At 44.9% G+C, this 18506-nt stretch overlaps 2 protein-coding genes across 3 annotated transcripts in view; one reads left to right on the forward strand and one right to left on the reverse strand.

Annotated features, from left to right (window-relative positions):
• Positions 1-10073, reverse strand: part of glt1d1 (glycosyltransferase 1 domain containing 1) — a 33075-nt gene extending 23002 nt beyond the window's left edge. Inside the window, exons 1-6 of one of the 2 annotated variants that reach the window (XM_028995266.1) lie at positions 9449-10073; positions 9165-9316; positions 6799-6904; positions 5142-5193; positions 3399-3422; positions 3026-3062 (exon numbers count right to left, since the gene is read on the reverse strand). In XM_028995266.1, the coding sequence (XP_028851099.1) occupies positions 3026-3062; positions 3399-3422; positions 5142-5193; positions 6799-6904; positions 9165-9316; positions 9449-9519 (442 nt within the window). In that variant the 5' untranslated portion in view covers positions 9520-10073. The remainder of the gene's footprint in view (positions 1-3025; positions 3063-3398; positions 3423-5141; positions 5194-6798; positions 6905-9164; positions 9317-9448) is intronic. The other variant, XM_028995268.1, reaches the window with a different exon arrangement.
• A 70-nt stretch (positions 10074-10143) lies between these two features.
• The window catches only part of slc15a4 (solute carrier family 15 member 4), a 31889-nt gene continuing 23526 nt past the window's right edge, over positions 10144-18506 (forward strand). Inside the window, exons 1-3 of the mRNA XM_028995265.1 lie at positions 10144-10717; positions 11072-11693; positions 15436-15731. Of these exons, the coding sequence (XP_028851098.1) occupies positions 11118-11693; positions 15436-15731 (872 nt within the window). The 5' untranslated portion in view covers positions 10144-10717; positions 11072-11117. The remainder of the gene's footprint in view (positions 10718-11071; positions 11694-15435; positions 15732-18506) is intronic.

Here is an 18506-nt window from a genome sequence, read left to right on the forward strand (position 1 = left end):
GAAGCAATATCTCCAAAGTCCTCAGACTGAGCACAGGGTCCCCACAGGGATGCTGCTCAGCCCGCTGCTGTTCACTCTGCTGACACACGACTGTGCTGCACAGTACAGCCTGGACCGCATCATCAAGTACGCAGATGACGAAATGTGTCCCCCACAACAGTAGTGGGGCTCATCACCAAGAACGATGAGTCTGCTTACAGAGAGGGGATAAAACATCTGCTGGACTGGTGCCAGACTAACAACCTGACTCTCAATGTCTCCGAGACCAAAGAGATGGTTGTCAACGTCAGGAAGAAACCGACTGTCCCCACCCCACTGCACATTGACGGATCCACCTGCTGAGAGTGTCAGCAGCGTGAAGTTCCTGGGTGTGCACCAGACAGACGACCTCTCCTGGAGTCTCAACGCCACCTCCACCACCAAGAAAGCCAAGCAACGTCTGCACTTCCTGAGAAAACTGAAGAAGGCCAACCGCCCTCCTCCCATTGAAAGTGTTCTCTGCTTCTACATCACTGTCTGGGATGTGAAGACAGTAGAACGCATCATCGGGGTTCCACTTCCACCCATCTCCCAGCTCTACTAGAAACACCTCATCCGTCGAGCTTGGAGCATAGTGAAGGACTCTCACCACCCCTCACATGCCCTGCTCTCCCTCATATCGTCTGACGGTTCCGCAGCATCAGGACTGTAACTGCCAGATGCTGCAAGAGCTTCAGTCAGAGCTCTCAACTCACTGCCATCACTCAACAACAATACACTTCCAGCCTTATGCACCCCCTAACGTCCTGTCAATTTTGCACATCTCAATTCATTTTGCACAGCACACGGTGATGTGTCCTCTGCTTTTAACCATCGCCCTTGGTGAGCAGTGGGCAGCCATGACAGACGCCCGGGGAGCAGTGTGTGGGGACGGTACGTTGATCAGTGGTACCTCAGTGGCACCTTGGCGGTTTGGCACCTTGGCTTCCTTACACGCTAGGCCACCGCTGCATCCAGCCTACACCTGTGATGCTTCACGCTGCTGGGGCCGAAGGTCACAGACGGGACATCAGTTAGCATCTGCCGACATTTGTCATTTTGAATATAAAAAGGTCACGCTGTACATCATTCGTCTTCCCGGCTCGCTCCTTTTAACAGGCCAAAGTGCTCCGAATCACTTTCTATCTACTCCTCAGACACAGGTCACCAAAAGTGTGACTCTTGCTCTGCGCCACTGGCGTGCAGCATGGTTTCAGAATGTTGCATTCACAGATTTTGCAGAATATTTGCTGACATGATCTAACACATGACACATAATGAGGGCTTTTAATAAAGATGCACAATGTGGGATCTAATAATAACCATGCATGTGGGATGTTACAGCTGCGTCCAATTCCACAACTGGTATACAGACACCGGGTCCAATTTTGTGCCACGTCAGCGCAAAGCCCCAGACTGCTGGTGTGAGCACAAAGAAAAGAAGCAAACACTGACATTTCCCAGAGAATTATTTTCCTGGGCAACTGAATTAGGGAGGGTATCCTCCTTGGAAGGCGTTGCCTCTCTGTATCACTCCTTCCCAAGGTTTCTTCCTTTCTTTTCTTCCTCTCTTCTAGAGGGTTTTTTAGTGGAGTTTTTCCTTTTTTGCAAAAGGGTCAAGTGTGGGGGGTGTCAACTGTAGGGCCTGTCAATGCCCATTGAGACATACTGTATGTTTTTATGTGCTATATAAGAAATAAATGTTGTTGTTGTTATCCACCATGAGAAAAATGTCGGAGGCATAAAGCCAGGTGCTTTTGTCTAAGACAATTGTAAGATTATGTCTATGAGGTCCATGACGTTCTGCAGCTTTGTCTTGCATAGAGGTTCATCACCTCCGTTCTCCATATCTTTGTCAAACAGCCTTCCCCCGAGCAAGAGGTGTGAAAGGCCAATCATTTGTCTGGGTTTGTCGGCCCCAGACAGGAGACACCAAGGGCGTGACAGGGCGGAAACAAATTCTGATTGGTCTGTGGCAACTTCCTGGGAGTCAAATGTATAAAAGAATTTTCTCTTGTGGTCTCTGGACACTTCCATTTTCCTTTCCATCGGGAACTGAGGGATTTTTCCATCAGTTTCTGGGCCTTTTTCTCTTTACCTATTTTTCTCCTGGATCAGGTGATCTCTCTGAAGCTTGGTTCAAGGCTTTTTCTCCTTTCTTTTATTTTGGGTTTTTCTGTACCATTGGTACCTTTTTTTACATACAATATTTACATGATTCTGCAATTGTAATCTACTGGTGTTAATAAATTAGAAACTGTTCATTCTCTTAACGTCTACTGTTCCATGCCTCTTTCTTCCAGGTAACATCAGATTGGACTGGTTTTCATACAGTGCTTTGTGTAGAGAGTGTTTATACAAAATCATTGTGTTTTACACAATCATTATCAATCATTAATGACTTAATCATTGGTAATTAATCACAGTTATAGGTACAGTTGTTTTTGGCGACCTGTCTTAGTTTTGTGGGGTGCCCTGGATCCAAGTTTGTGTTTTTTTTTTTTTTTTGAGCATCATCCAGATTTTCTTAATGATTTTGGGCTGGATTGATTGACGTCTTACTCTGTTGTTTTTTTTTTGTAGAGAGAGAGAGGAAGAGCCATTTGCTGCTCTGTAAATTTCACCTGATTTCTCAGGAGTGTCTGACTGCACACATTTACATTTACAGCATTTACCAGACGCCCTTATCCAGAGCAACTTCCAATCAGTAGTTACAGGGACAGTCCCCCCCTGGGGACACTCAGGGTTAAGTGTCTTGCTCAGGGACACAATGGTAGTAAGTAGGATTTGAACCTGGGTCTTCTGGTTCTTACCCACTAGGCTACTACCGCACACCCTTGACACACCTCAAATAATCTCTCTCAAGAAAAAAAAAAAACTTTTACATCCAGAATATGTGGCACAGTAGTCCCTGTTCTGCTACACCAGTTAGGCACGGCCGAGGACTGACAACAAGTCCACCAACGACAGGTGACACTGAGCTGAGACGTATTTATTGAGGCCTTACCTTGAGGCTGGACGTGAATCTTGCTGCTTTGTGAGAACTGGAAAGGAGAGAGAGGAGACATTTAATAATCACAGTTTCAACAGTGGTGCTCAGTGCTGGAAGACAAATCAAACGTGATTTGTTAACTACCTGATTTCATTGTAAATGTGCGTGTGGGGGGAGGTTAAGACAGACTTTTAACATAAATAACACAAAAACAAATTTTGGTGTTATGAAGAACAGAGGTTCTTTTGCCCCTCTGCGGAATGTTAGCGCTGATTTTTGGCAACACAGAGACAGCAGGACAAGCAACAAGCACAAAGTAAAAATTTTAAACAAATAAATAAACATAAAAGCATTCTACTCATCCAGGTGCTAAAAGATGCATTTTTACCTTCAGGAAAAAGATTCCAATAGCCTAAAATTAAAAACAACAACTTCTGAACTTTGTTCAATTTGAATATATACGTTTAACCAGGGACTAAATATAGTTCAAATAACTCTAAATACTGGCTAACAGACTAAATATATAAATTGAAATAAATCTTACCGAGGCTTTTTTTTCTTCTCATATCAGCATGTTACATTCACACTTGCACCCACACCCATCCAGTGCAGGACATACACATTTGTTGGTAGGATACCAATTTTAGAAATTAGTTCCCACCTTATAGATGTTTAGGTTATTAACTGGTCATTAACAATTCTTCTACATAATTCAATTTGTTGTTTCCACATTGGCCTGAATATAAGATACCATGCCTAGCAAACATGAGACGGCCGCTGGACGTGCAGATCCTGCCTAGACAGGTTCGGTCGACCCAGGACACACATCTCTATGTCTACACGATGTGCAAATCAGGTTGCTATTGCATCTGTCTATCTGTGACCGCTCTTGGAAGTAGACATGCAATGTCACTTTTTTTATTTTTTAAACATCAAGAGGTTTCTAGCAGTGTATAGTTCGGATTCGGAAAAGAAATTTGACAAACTGCATAGATTTAATGAAATCAATTTACCTTATATACCTTTCTTAGTTTTAGCCAAATTTATTAATTAAACTGAACCCATAAGGGGAGCAAGAGTCGGAAAACACTCACTGGCTTTTCACTTTTTATTTTAAAGTTGCGTCTTGGTGGCTCTTTTCTGCTTGAGAGAACTTTAGAGCTGAACCAACTCTTGCTGATTATTTCTCTACTAGTTGTAGTTTGGTTTAGAATTGGTAAGAATGCACTGAAGATTTTTATGAAAAGAACTCTTTCATTGGTAAAAGACAGGAGATCATCTGTACAAAAGAGTTTTTTTTTATGTAGTTGTAGTTAATACCACAGTGCGATATTGAAAGGATGCAAACTCCAAAGACCACCCGTGTGGGCTTAATACCTGGGGAGGGGTGGAGTCACTGTCATTTTAAACCAATCAGTGTCAGCTACACGGACCATTTCTGAACTGTTTTTCACATTTTACAGACGTCCTGTGGTCGTCAAAACTGGAACGTCTGAAAAAGACGTCGTACAAATGTTCATTCTGCACCCTCTGGAGAAGTATTTTCTACATCAGGCAAGACGTCTGAAAGACGCACATTTAACGTCAACTTGTTTGCTGGGTGGTCTCAGACCAAAAATAGGATGCCACGAAATATGACATTTTGTAATGACTGTTGTAATTACTATTGGAAAAGGAATCCTCACGCCATTCTTAAATGATTTTTGCAGTGTGCAATCAGGGAATACTATTCTATGAATGGGGTGTGCTTGGCGACCGACAATGGTCAGATAGCTGCAATGTGTCAAACTATCACGGACGCACTCAATGACCCAAGATTTCCCAGCAAAATGCTGCCCAGATCCTCACACTGTTTCCATCGGCTTGGCTTCGTCCCATTGTGCATTCTGGTGACATGGAAGAGCCATCCGCGCGATGTAAAAGAATTCGTGATTCATCATCGCAATTCCAAATATGGAAAATGGGGGGGGTCATCTTGTATATGGTCCAATATTGCAATAAGAGGAGAGAATTTGGGAGACTGGAACTTGACATTGGGTAAAAGGCTGGTTGTGGGTGCAGGTTTTTGGAATCTGTCAGTAATAAAGACTCCTCCCATGGTACGGTGTTAAAAAAAAATAAAAACTCTCACCATGAAAAGTTCCGCTTCTTCCTTCATTTTGTCAGTGAATGCCACAGCAAACCTGTTATTAAGGAGAAGGTGGGGAAAATCCATTTACGCCAGCAGCGAAAGGTCAAGAAACTTTAGTTGCTAAAAAAAAACAAAAAAAAAAAAACGATCGACCCCTTTCTTTTCCCTCCCCGGCAGAGCGCCATCATTTCGCGAGAAGCTACAGAGACCCGTTACCCCTACCCACCCACCCACCCACCCCCCCCAAAAAAAAAAGAGAAGAAAGAAGCGTGCAGCAATCACAGAAATGTCAGGCCTTGATGAAAATCAAAGCCCTGCCACTGTTCGTCTCACACCGGCGCAGAGGAGCAAAGAGGAACGTGCCAAGAGCGCGGCTCTGAACGTATAAAAAAAAAAAAAGAATAATAAATTGCAAATAAAAGAGAAAAAGGGGAAGAATAAACATCATCGTAATCGGGAAAACTTCAATGTCACGTCTCCCCTCTTTGAATCTCATCCGACTCAGGTTGTGCGAGGTTCCGGCAGGCTGCGGTTCCGGGGAGGAGGGGGGCTGGACGTTCTGATCCAGGTTGATCCGCAGAGGCAGGCGCAGCGGGCGGTCCGCTCCGTCTCCGCCGTTTGAAGTCGGAGGGCCCGCGTCGTGCACCCGCTCCCCAGAGGCAATTATCAGCCGCTCCGCCGATCTGTGGGAACCTGGCGGATCCGTGTCGGTGCGTTCGGAAAAGCCCCACGCCCAGGCGTAGATCAGCCCGTTTGGAGTCGGGGAGGACAACGTGGTGCCCGGCTGGGCCGAGGCCACAGCTTAATACGGGGTGATGCCTCCATGCGGTGTGATACGTAATCCACTGTGAATGCGCTGGGATGTCAATATAGTTGATACGCAGATATTAATAAAACAACAACATTAATGTTCGTGATCAGTAACATTAATAGACAGTGTTGCTTCAAAAAAACAAATTGTAAACAAAATTGTGTGGTATTTTATGTTAATGTTGGTATTGTTTTAATCCAAATTATATTATTGTTTAAAAATGTTTTACTCAAAATTCTTAAGATTTTTAAAAACATGGCTCTAAATTTTCTTGTGAAATCAGGGTATTTGCATAGGTATTTGTATTGGTATCGAGTTTGAAACAACTCCGTCTATAGAAAAAAAAAGAACTCTCAGGGGTGACTGGTGCGGCTATGTCCTTATTTCAGGGCAAAATAAGAGATTCTGCACATGCATTCATTAACTCCCACTCCGCCTAAATACGCACGTAAAAGGCCACGAAAGCTGACCTTCGACGAACAGTCCCTTCAGCGGTCCGCACATTTGTAAATGTCCTGAAAATTGAAAAAACAAAAAGGGGGACGGCAGCGTGTTCACAGCCTGTTCCACACACCGAGGGAGGTCAAGCAAATCAATTTAAGTCGCGCTCATTAAAGCCCTATTGTCCTTTCACTGGAACGGAGTTTGTGGCAGCGTGCATCTTCTGTTGCAGCAGGTTCCATTTCGCTGTAATGGAATCGCCCGTCGTGATTGGCTGTCGGCAGCCCCGCTCGTCCAACGTCTGAGCCGCACGAACGCCGCCGTTTCAAAGGCTTGGGAAACTTTTCAACATTTTAATGCATTTAAGAGCCACTGCGGTGTGGCACGAGGAACGCTTCACCTCACCTGGCTTTCCTCAACACACACTCCATCACAGCTCGCTTCCGCTCATCTTTCACGTCCTCGTTGACGTCTGTTCCCCCAAAGACGATTCCGAAGGGCACTTGGATGTCTGGAATCAAAAAAAAGAAAAAAGGAAAGAGAAAATGCTCTACTTCGCTCTTACACTCTCTCTGAAGTTCAACTTTTAAACCCAAAAGCAGGAATGGGGCCCTGTGAAGCATGAAACACCGTGTAAGCTTTAGAAGAGGAGAGCGGCCTTTTCTCATTTCGACAAGATGTCTGTGGCTACCCTCAAGGTACAGTTTAGATTAAAGGTGCCCTTCTAGGTCTGAGACTAAATTGTTTGGACAATTAGAGGTCAAATAATCCGGCTTATTCGGACTAGGTAATCGGGCGCCCACCTCGTTCGGCTGATTCTCTCCGTAAATCATTTACTTCAACTTTATTATTACCAAGGGTAATAATAGATATTAATCACTCAGGTATTAATCTACATTAATTAGTGCTGCACAATTAATCTAATCGCAATCGTAATCGCGATGTCAGTCTGTGCGATTACATGAACGCAAAAAGCTGTGATTAGTACATGGATTGGATCGACAACATATCCGATCCATTCTCTCATTCTCTCAAAGTTTGCGAGCTGACTGAAGTCTCACTTCAGTCGTTTGTGACGTGTTTGGTCACGTGACTTTCGATTCGGAGACATATGGGTAGACGGCGCATGACGCGCTGCATCGTACGTCAACTTCGCCGCCATATTGCGAGAGGCTCTGCTGTGGCATGAAGCATATACATGTCTATGGAGAGAAGTGCATAAAAAATGCCTCACTCTTGTGCTGCTTGGGGCTGTACAAACCGCTGTACGCTCCAAACAAGATCCTGGGGGATTACATTTCATAGGTAAGGCTGGACAATTGTTTTGAATATATTTGAATATATATATCCCGTTTTATAAGTCTTAACCTTAGCTAAGCTAGCGAAGCTATGCATTCCTGTGTTCAAGTCAGCCTCCAAACAACGTTTTGGCTAAACGTAGGCATTAACTATCTAGACTGTTCTTAGCTGTTTAGTTAACTTTTCTCAAACTTTGAAGGTTTCGTAAAAGAAATTCACCTCAGTTTACAAATCTTAACCTTAGCTAAGCTAGCAAAGCTATGCATCCCTGTGTTCAAGTCAGCCTCCAAACAACGTTTTGGTTAAACGTAAGAACTATAATACGGGATTTAATAATGGCCAAATATAATCAAAACAGTTGTTTAGCCTTACCAGGGTTTGTCGTTCGACAGTAATGCAAAATATTTATTTGTGATTATTTTGTGATTTTATTTAATTTAGTAGAATATTGTATTTTGAAAGCACTGGGCATTTCAGGTTGTTATAAGTAGTTTGTATGTTTCACTTTGAAATTAAACATTTCACTATTAGTAATTTGTATGCAACTTTTCATTGATATACAAGCAAGTGTCCTTTATCATATCGCAATCACATATTACAATATTGATCTCAATAATCGCAATATGTCCCCAAATCGTGCAGCCCTAATATTAATAATTACCATTGATTCTAATATTTGTTAAGATACATTTGGGATTTAAAAAAAATGCATTTTTAATGGTTTTCAATGGGACATTTTTTGTAAATTTCAAGAAGGATTTTGTTATTTTAGGCTCTTTTAAGGCATTGATGCAAGTTTTTTTAAAGAGCGAATTAAAATTGAATGGCACAAAATGTCACAAATATTTCTTAAGAGTTGAGGTCACAGTACCGTTAGCCAATTGACTATTAGAAATGAGCCCATAGCCACATTATCTCTGATCAGCAATGGGCAGCAAATGTCATTAGACGCCGATCATTCTACAGCATGCAACAATTATCTGTGCCCAAAATTGTTAGTTTCACCTCATTTTTTGCTCTACATGAACAGTATCGAGTATTGAGTTTGAAATTCTAGTAACACGGTTATTACCTGGGAACTTGGTGGTACGAAATGTGGAAAGAAACGTCATTTAAAAAAAAAAAGCAAACTGCTTTCTCATCCACAGGCATCGGTGAACATGAGTGTTCTGGCCTATTTAGCATGATAAGAAACGATCTGTTGTCCTAGGGGCGCCGGAAAAAATATTGATACGGCAATATGGATATTTTTGTGTACCAATTAAGTCCAAAATCCAGTTCTGAGTTACAGCATGTTGTTTTCGTACAGGCCCAGCTTGCGTTTCAGCTCTGTTTTCACATTTCCTGTGAACTGTAGAACATCGCGATACATACAGTGTCACAATATATCGCGATACAATCGCGTCGTGAGATCCTTGCCAGTACACATCCCCTGGTTGGAACTTTTTCTCTCCTAATTGAGAAGTACCGACCTAGGAGAAGCCTGCCTCCCTTGTACAGATGAATGGCCAGCGCCCCTCGCAACGACGGGTCTTGCGTCATCACGTCGGCCACGTCACGGGGAGACGGGAAATCCGCGGTGTCGCGCAGGACGCATGTGTGTCCCGCAGCCTCGATGTGACTCCTGCATCAAAAAAAATAATAAAAATGTAATTACGATTATGAACATTAGAACGGTGAGTTGTACATTTGATTAAAAACCGAATCGGCGAGCAGAACCGAACTTTTTTTTTTTTTTGGGGGGGATTGACTCTACCTGATCCTTTCCGCAGTTGTGCAGTTTCCTGTCTTTGGACCAAGGCAGGCCAAAAACAGGATCTTCATCATCCGTACTGTTATGACGGCCGACAGGAAAGCCGACCATCTTAGTTCATTGTGTCATTCGTGTCCCTGCGTGTCCGGCCTGCAGCGGTCGCCGCACTTTCTCGCTCCCGTGTTAGTTTAAGGCGCAAGTCCGTCTCTTAATTGGGCCCCCCCCGAAACACGGACCGCGGGAAAGCGTCACGTCGTGATGGAGGAGTGGAGTGGCGCGGCGACACGTTGTGACACTCGGCCGAAGCGCGTCGTTAATTAGCGTCACAGCAACAAACGCCCGAGGCGGCGCGCCGTTCCCCTACAGACACGTGGGTCCGGCAACGTCGCGTGTGAAGGTCTATATTAATACAGCTGCTTCTGAAACGGACTAATGGCTGGCTAAAGGCAAGCACCGAAATTCAAATATTCCATTTGAACAAGCAAAGAAATGACTACTGGTTGGTTATAAGAGTGATAAAAGTTCAAAGTATAAGTTAAGCTGTACGCACATTTCAACAACCGCTCTATTTATGTCTAAATGTATAAAAAGATGTGCTTGAGGCTTCTGTTCACAGCCTGCCGGTAAACCTAAGGGAACCAGCGGAGTAGCGCATTTGCGTGACTCCTGCGTGAGCCAATAGGAAAACAGAATTTGAGAGCGTAAGCCAATCATCAGCAGGGTAGGCGGGACTATGACCTGTATCTCAGCCAATGGCTCGACGCGCAAATGGAGCTGACTAAAGAAACAGATGGATTGACCATTCTTGAGTCATGTTGCACCCGGTCGCACACGTTGGATGAGCTATAGATTATCGTGTGGCGAGGCGCTGCCCTGTTCGTGGTCCCGTGTGTCACGCGGTTGTGCTGTGACTGGCCGCGCAACTCTACTTTATTTCGGAAGCACTTTTTTTGGGGTGCTGCCGGAGTTCGAGAGTCGGAAACCGGCGTTTCGGTGGGACATGGTCGGCCGTGGCAGACAGCTAGCCGTCGCCGTTTGTGAAAAGTGGACTTCTCGTCACGGGCGCGGTGGTCCTGTCCCTGCGTGTTTCGTCGGTTTTCCTGCGAGTGTCCCCGTTCACCGCCGCGACGTGTTTTTCCGCCGGTTCGGGTCACGCTAATTTCGGGCTCTGTGCGCTGACCCCGGTGTCGACGTCAAGGTGGACCAACTTTACTTCAGCGTCCTCTTCTCATGTCCCTGTTTGAATCCGAGTACAGATTCGATTCGATTACGGTAACTATTATGGATTCTTCGCGATTAATTTACAAATATTTGATTGGTGATTGGATGTAACATTGCGATAGACGTCCATTTCCTAAAAAAAAGCCTTAAGGAGCACATCCAATATGTTGATTGTCAGTTGTTGTGCTAACTATAGAATAATTATATATTTTTTGTGCTCAAATTGATCTGAAAGTTTTCCCAAAGTGAAACAGAAACGATGGAACATTCTTTACAAGGCATCACATGACTTTTCTAATCTAGTTAAAACTGTTCAGGAACACCGTCTGAGATTAAAAGTGTTCCTTGGTCACATTTACTGTATTGTATCGGCTTGTTGATGGTTATTATTTTTCTCCTTTGAAGGTTTCTTCTGTGTCGAGACATCAACCAGCAGTAGACGGCCAGGGCCATGGCGAGCAGGGACGCTAACGAAAGGACGGCCCTCCTGGACAGTTCGGCGACGGCGCCGCGCCCCCAGGAGTCGGTCTTCAGAGGCCGAAGGCTGGCGTGCGCTGCCGTCCTGCTGGCGGAGTCCCTGGAGCGGATGGCCTTCTACGGCCTCACCTCCAACCTGGTGCTCTTCCTCAACAGCGACCCGTTCTACTGGGAGGGCACCCAGGCCAGCCAGGCGCCGCTGGTCTTCATGGGGGTCACGTACCTGGTGTCGCCCTTCGGCGGGTGGCTGGCGGACGCCTGCCTGGGCAAGTTCTGCACCATCGTGTGCAGCTTGCTCCTCTACCTGTTGGGCATGTTTTTTTTCCCCTTCATTGCCAGCGACAAATTCCGAATCTCCCTCTGCGGGCAAGAGCTGGCGTTCCCCGTCCAGCCAGCCGAGTGCATGAGCGCCAACTCCAGCCCCCCCGCTAACGTGACCTGTCCGACCCGAGCGCCGTACTGTGGCGCTGTCATCTACTCCAGTCTGGTGTTGGTGGCCTTAGGCGTGGGAACCGTGAAGTCCAACATCACTCCTTTCGGAGCCGACCAGGTAATGGGTTTGAGATCTCGTTACCTACCACCTTCGTTAATAGGACGTTAAGAAATACCCGAGCAGGGCCCTAGAGTTTACATTTACATTTACAGCATTTACCAGACGCCCTTATCCAGAGCGACTTATAATCAGTAGTTACAGGGACAGTCCCCCCCCTGGAGCAACTTAGGGTTAAGTGTCTTGCCCAGGGACACAATGGGGGCAGTGGTGGCCTAGTGGTTAAGGAAGCGGCCCTGTAATCAGAAGGTTGCCGGTTCGAATCCCGATCCACCAAGGTGCCACTGAGGTGCCACTGAGCAAAGCACCGTCCCCACACACTGCTCCCCGGGCGCCTGTCATGGCTGCCCACTGCTCACTCAGGGTGATGGGTTAAATGCAGAGGACAAATTTCACTGTGTGTGCTGTGCTGCTGTGTATCACAATGACAATCACTTCACTTCTAGTAAGTGGGATTTGAACCTGGGTCTTCTGGTTCATCATTTCGGCTACAGACATGTTAGACAGTACAAAGTGACACGAAACAACCTGGTGCTTCATGTCCGACATTCACAAATCTGCTACATGAAGCTCAAACAGGGGACACAGGGAGAGCAGGAATACCACATTACCAGCGAAACAAGTCATGAAGGTGCAGATGTGTAACAGTGTGCAAATACTGCTGTAATAGAAGTGTAATAGAGATATGTCCTGAACACAAACGCTAGAGTGTGTGTTTGTCAGTCCAGAGTGGAAAGTCCCGGAGTGTTCAGGTGTCTGTGGGATGAAGCTGCAGCACGGTCTGGCGGTGAGGGCCCGAACTCTCCGGTACCTTTATCCGGATGGCAGGAGGGTGAGCGTGTGTGGTAATGGTGCAAGTTGTGCAACGTAATTGTGCGAGGTCGCGCTGCCTGTGGTTCAAGCAACAAGTCACATATTAGGTCCGTGTCATATTCTAAACCAATCAGCGATCGTCAAGGGCGGGGCCAGCCTCAGATGTTAGTGGGACTCATTAAAGATGTTGTTCCATTTTGATTTCTTTATCATTTCCCGATATACCTGTACGTTTGCTGGTGCGCGTGCTGCACTCAGACCAGCGACCAAGAAAAATCAAATTCAAATCAAATTCTTAATGAAATTCTAATTTTCGTCTCACACACAGGTATAATATGCAGTGAAATACTTTAGTGTCTGCTATAGACCACATGTTGCAAATATTGCAAGTTTACAATATGCAATATGCAATATGAAAATATTGGAAACATAACCAAATATTACACTTTTATGTTTTTAACATAAAATATGTGTAACAGTTAGGGTGTGAAGGTGTGCAAATGAGTAAAGTGAAACAAACTACTGATTTTAAGGTGCTCTGGATAAGGCCGTCTGATAAATGCCATAAATGTAAACTGATAACAGCATTTAATATTTCGTTTTGTGCAGAAATGATCAAAATATATTCGTTTCTGTGACAAATCCATCGTATTTTCATCCGAAGGCTTCTGAACCAAGTTAACCCATTATGCTCCCGAAGTGGCCCTTTAACCCTCTGAGAAGGCTGCATTGTGTTGCCGCGTGGCCGGAGCACGCGGAGTTGATCAGTAATCCGTTGCTGTGACGGTCATGTGACCGCCGTTGCCGCCGATATTCGATGCGAGGTTGACTGGCACGTCCGTCGCGCATTACATTTACATTTACAGCATTTACCAGACGCCCTTATCCAGAGCGACTTACAATCAGTAGTTACAGGGACAGTCCCCTCCTGGAACAATTTAGGGTTAAGTGTCTTGCTCAGGGACACAATGGTAGTAAGTGGGATGGTGTCGGATAGGTGTTGGATAGGCGAGTGTGTTACCCACTAGGCTACTAGCACCCATTGACTCACCTAGTGGTCAGGTCACAAGGCTCCCCGTATTGCGCAGGATAGGACACTCTCAGACGGGCTTTTTTTAAATTCTTTTTTTCACTTCCAGTCGGAGGTGTCATGAGGACCGGTAGCCGATACTTCCTCATGAAAGGGCCTGATGTGGCCAGAATTCAGTGGAAGCGTCGGCCGCTCACATGACTCGAAACTACCCACCTGCTGACTGTCAGAAGAATACCGAATATTAATTTTTACAGCTATTCAGGAGACATAAACGAATCCTTATGTGCATCCTTCAAAATCATGTGGTGATAAACCAATATGTTCAGCTGTAAGTGCAGTAAGTGCAAAAAAAGGCCATATTTAACATACATAGCACATAAGTCATAAACCCAGACTGATTTACCTGGTTATCATCTATCAGATGTTAGTGGGACTCATTAAAGATGTTGTTCCATTTTGATTTCTTCATCATTTTCAATTCCCTTGTCTCCAGAGGTGGAGGGGGTTTGGAATGAGAAATTTTTCCAGTCTGTGCTTTTTGCTTCTTCTTATTTTTCTTTTTGTGATGGAAAGGGATGATTTGCAGTTTTTATTGATTCAAACAGCAAGGCCCACATGCATTTCTCCCGGGGTTGATAATCTTCTCCGGTAAAGCAGGCCCTCTCGAAACTGTTTCAGAGATTTCTGCTGTCATCACCAAAGCACTCGCACGCCTGGCCTTAATCTATTGGGAGGACTTCTGAAGACGATGAAGGAGATGAAGTGTGCTGTCTGCTTTTACTTCCTTTTCAGGCTGAAAAAGTGTGACAGAGCAGCGCTGGTAGTTCCCCATCATCCGAGTCGAGCTTAATTATGCATTTAAGTCTCCGTGGTTTAGTTATGTTGTTATTACTAGCCATTGTCCGCATTTAGATGCCTACACTGGTGCTATTAAACCAACAAAGTCAAAATATTAAAGGTCTCCTGACATGAGAGTTCTACGTTGTGAGATTAGCTCCCCTGAGTGAGCTCAGACATCAAATCTGGAATTTGTCCCCTTATGTCATTATAATCAAAACGTGCGAAGCATTGCAGTTGCTCTGTGATTGGATCAAAAAATTTAAATATGTATTTTTACTTCCATCACGCGAGAACCCGAACCAGAGGGTTCATTTTATTTTTTGGGAAAAAATAAAGATATCCTGTCTGCGGCAAACATTGTGGTTAGTGAATGGTGTTGATGACGAATGCCCGCTCGCTTGTATAGGCCCCCCCCCATTAGCATTTAAATCTCATTGTCATTACAGTAATCCATTCACATGCATTTTTTCCCACACATTCACATCGTTTCATGATTGTTTTCTCGTGACTTCCTTTTTGAGAAAGTCTTGGACACTCTCACTTCTGTAAAGTACCATTTGCTTCTGTGAACATAAGATCTTTATCCTGTAATGTAGGACCTTTATATGTAATTATGTTCATGTACCTCCGTAGAGAGTGACATTTCTCAATCTGACATTTACAAATTTATGTTTTGACCTACATCCAAATTATTGTTTTGTATTATTGCATTAACATTATTGAACCTGTGACTTTGTGGTCTTCAGGTTTATTGGCCGGTGTTTAACCCACCAGGCATCTACCAAATCACGATGCATCCACTCGTTTTTTTTTTCTGTATTGCTTCACAGTTATGTTTTCACGTACGTCAGTGAGATGCGAGTTTCTCCTGCCCGGCGCGGCGCTTTATTCAGATCAGGCCGACACAGTCACTAACTGCACTACCTTTTAACTAGGACCAGAAAAGTATTTATTATGTTCTGCACTGCATCGGTGCAGAATTGTCTTGGTCTGCACCGCGATGCATCGATTATGAGATCAATTTCAAAAACCTTCTCAATACATGCCTCATTGCAGGTCAAAGACCGGGGCCCGGAGGCGACTCGGCGATTCTTTAACTGGTTCTACTGGAGCATTAACCTGGGCACCATCTTGGCGCTGGGCGGGATCGCCTACATCCAGCAGAATGAGAGTTTTCCCATTGGCTATATCATCCCAGCGGTCTGCTTGGCGGTTTCCTTCCTGGTTTTCCTCCTGGGCCGCGTGGTCTTTGTCACCAAACCGGCCGATGGCAGCGCTTTCACGGACATGTTCAAGATCCTGGGATTCGCCTGCTGCTGGTCGCGCAAACCCAAAGAGCCTAATCTACTCAGGTGAGGCACTGGACTACAAACTCTGTAAAAGCCAACATCATAAAGCAAAAAAGCACCATCGTATGCTTTTAACACTAAACTGGTTTTGCCCAATTGTCTAATTGCTCCAGACTGGAAATCACTCTAGCTAGTAACATTCCCGTTTAAACTGGTCACTTTTACAACAATGTAATAAGCTAAATAATAAGAAACGTCGCATTTCATTTGATGCCCCTTTGTCTAAAGTATTTTCAGCAAATTGAGGTTTTAGTGAAGTATACAGTACAGGCCAAAAGTCTGGACACACCTTCTCATTCAACGTGTTTTCTTTATTGTGACCATTTACGTTGTGACCATTTACGTTGGTAGATTCTCACTGAAGGCATCAAAACTATGAATGAACACATGTGGAGTTATGTACTTAACAAAAAAAGGTGAAATAAGTGAAAACATGTTTTATATTCTAGTTTCTTTGCTCTGATTACTGCTTTGAACACTCTTGGCATTCTCTCGATGAGCTTCAAGTGGTCGTCACCTGAAATGGTTCTCCAACAGTCTTGAAGGAGTTCCCAGAGGTGTTTAGCACTTGTTGGTCCAGCTCACCCCAAACCATCTGGATTGGGTTCAGGTCCGGTGACTGTGGAGGCCAGGTCTCCACATTGAATGAGAAGGTGTGTCCAGACTTTTGGCCTGTACTGTATGTGATACACTTCGGTCAGATTTGAACAAGAATGAAGAACAGTCGGTTTGAACCCGTCCAACCTCCCATTTCGAGTGGTGTGCCAGCTTGAGCTTGGCTTTGATTGGCCGCAGTTTTACTCTCACGTTGAAGTTCATCTTACGGACATTCAGACTTAGATCCCGCAACAAGGACATGTCACCTGAGCCTAATTTCTGTTTCGTTTTTTTTTTGTTTTTTTTTTAACCCTTACTCTGCCCTCATCTGGTCATTATGCAATCACATTGTCGCAGTTATGCAATCGCCTTTCAGTGCATGAACTCGGTGTCTTCATTGTCTCTGTAATCAGCGAAAATTCCGAATGAAGAATGTCAATGTCCCGCAACCACTGCAAAATTCCAGCTTGGCAGCTACAGCAGTGACCTTTTTAATCCAGTTTATGGAAAGGCATCCCGCCAGTTACGTACTCGAGGCAAACGTTCCGCCTTGGTGACGATGTGCACGACTTTGTCAGCTAGGAAGCAGTCCTGGTTCGCTCGCAGTAGTTGGCGCATCAGACGTGAAACACGGATTGTGTGTGTGTGTGTGTGTGTTTGTGTGTGTGTCTGTGCCTCATCAGCATTTCTGCTGCAACTAAGCCAAGTGCTCCACAAGTGTCATCCTATTGCCTGCTTGGGGACGTGTTTGTCCCCAAGTAGCTGCGTCTTATCGGTTTCTTTGATTTAACGAGGGCCGTTGTGAAGAACAATAACAAAACCGCATCATAACAAGGTCATCATAATCGTATGAACTGCGCCACTGCTTCTGTGGCATTTAATGTCGCGCTGTGCGGCTCTGTAGAATGGGATATATACCTTCAGTTGAAACATTCACCAACGGCTACGATTTAGATTGACAATCACTTCACTTTTGGGGCAGTGGTGGCCTAGTGGTTAAGGAGGCGGCCCCGTAATCAGAAGGTTACCGGTTCGAATCTGAGGTGCCACTGAGCAAAGCACCGTCCCCACACACTGCTCCCCGGGTGCCTGTCTTTGCTGCCCACTGCTCACTCAGGGTTAAATGCAGAGGACAAAATTCCACTGTGTGCACCGTGCGCTGTGCTGCTGTGTATCACATGTGACAATCACTTCACTTTAGATTGTGTGTGTGTGTGTGTGTGTGTGTGTGTGTGTGTGTGGTTTGTACCCGAATGCAACAGTCTGTGTTGACACATTGTGGTGTTTTTTGAGAATTATTTGCAGGTGTGTTTGAGGCTCTGTGTGTGTGTGTGTGTGTGTGTGTGTGTGTGTGTGTGTGTGTGTATTCAGGAGGGCGATGAAAGGCAGCGAGACAGAACAGCTGCGTGTCGGCTGGGCTTCGTGACTTGAGATGCCCACAGCGCCGGCACCCGCCTCTGATCCCCCCCCCAGCCCCGCCTGATGCCTCCCGCCCCCTCGTCATCAGAGAGAAAGCCTCTCTTAAGTCGCGCCCGTTCACTTTGAACAAAAGTCGAGCGGCAGCCGCAGAAACTTGACACCGAATATTTCTTCATTCGCAGTCCTGCGGACTTTCAAGAAATTCCTTATTAGAGGGGATTTTCCTGCCTTTCTACCTTTTCCCGGAGTGTTGGATTAGGGGGGTTAGGCTGAGCTTTTCCATCTTGGCGCTGCAGCACTGCAGTGTTTTAAGAGTGAGAATAATTGTCTCTGTAGGCTGTCGGAGGAGTTCGCCGTGCTCTTTATATTTAATATGTCACCTGTTTTCATGAACTGCATGCATTTTATATTGGGGCTTAAAACCATTATTTCCCCGATAACCAATTGATCAGTCAGTTTTCACGATTAATCATCTAGTTGTGGTTTTTTCATAATGTACCTATGTTTATTAAATCTAAATTCCAATTATGGAGTGGATGGGGAAAAAGATCAAATGCAAAGTGAACAATCACATTTAATCACTGCTCAACAAAGTTTTTACGTGTAAAGAGCTATTTCACAATTTTACACATTTTTCCATTTGTAAATTAATAGTGCACAAGCTTGAACCATCTTATTAAAATCGCATTTTCAATCAGCTGATTTGTTTGCTGGCATGAGCGCTTTATTGACCATAAGTGGTCGGTACATATGTTCTTACAA

This window comes from Denticeps clupeoides, chromosome 11, assembly GCF_900700375.1.
Source record: "Denticeps clupeoides chromosome 11, fDenClu1.1, whole genome shotgun sequence".
Taxonomy (NCBI): Eukaryota; Metazoa; Chordata; class Actinopteri; order Clupeiformes; family Denticipitidae; genus Denticeps; species Denticeps clupeoides.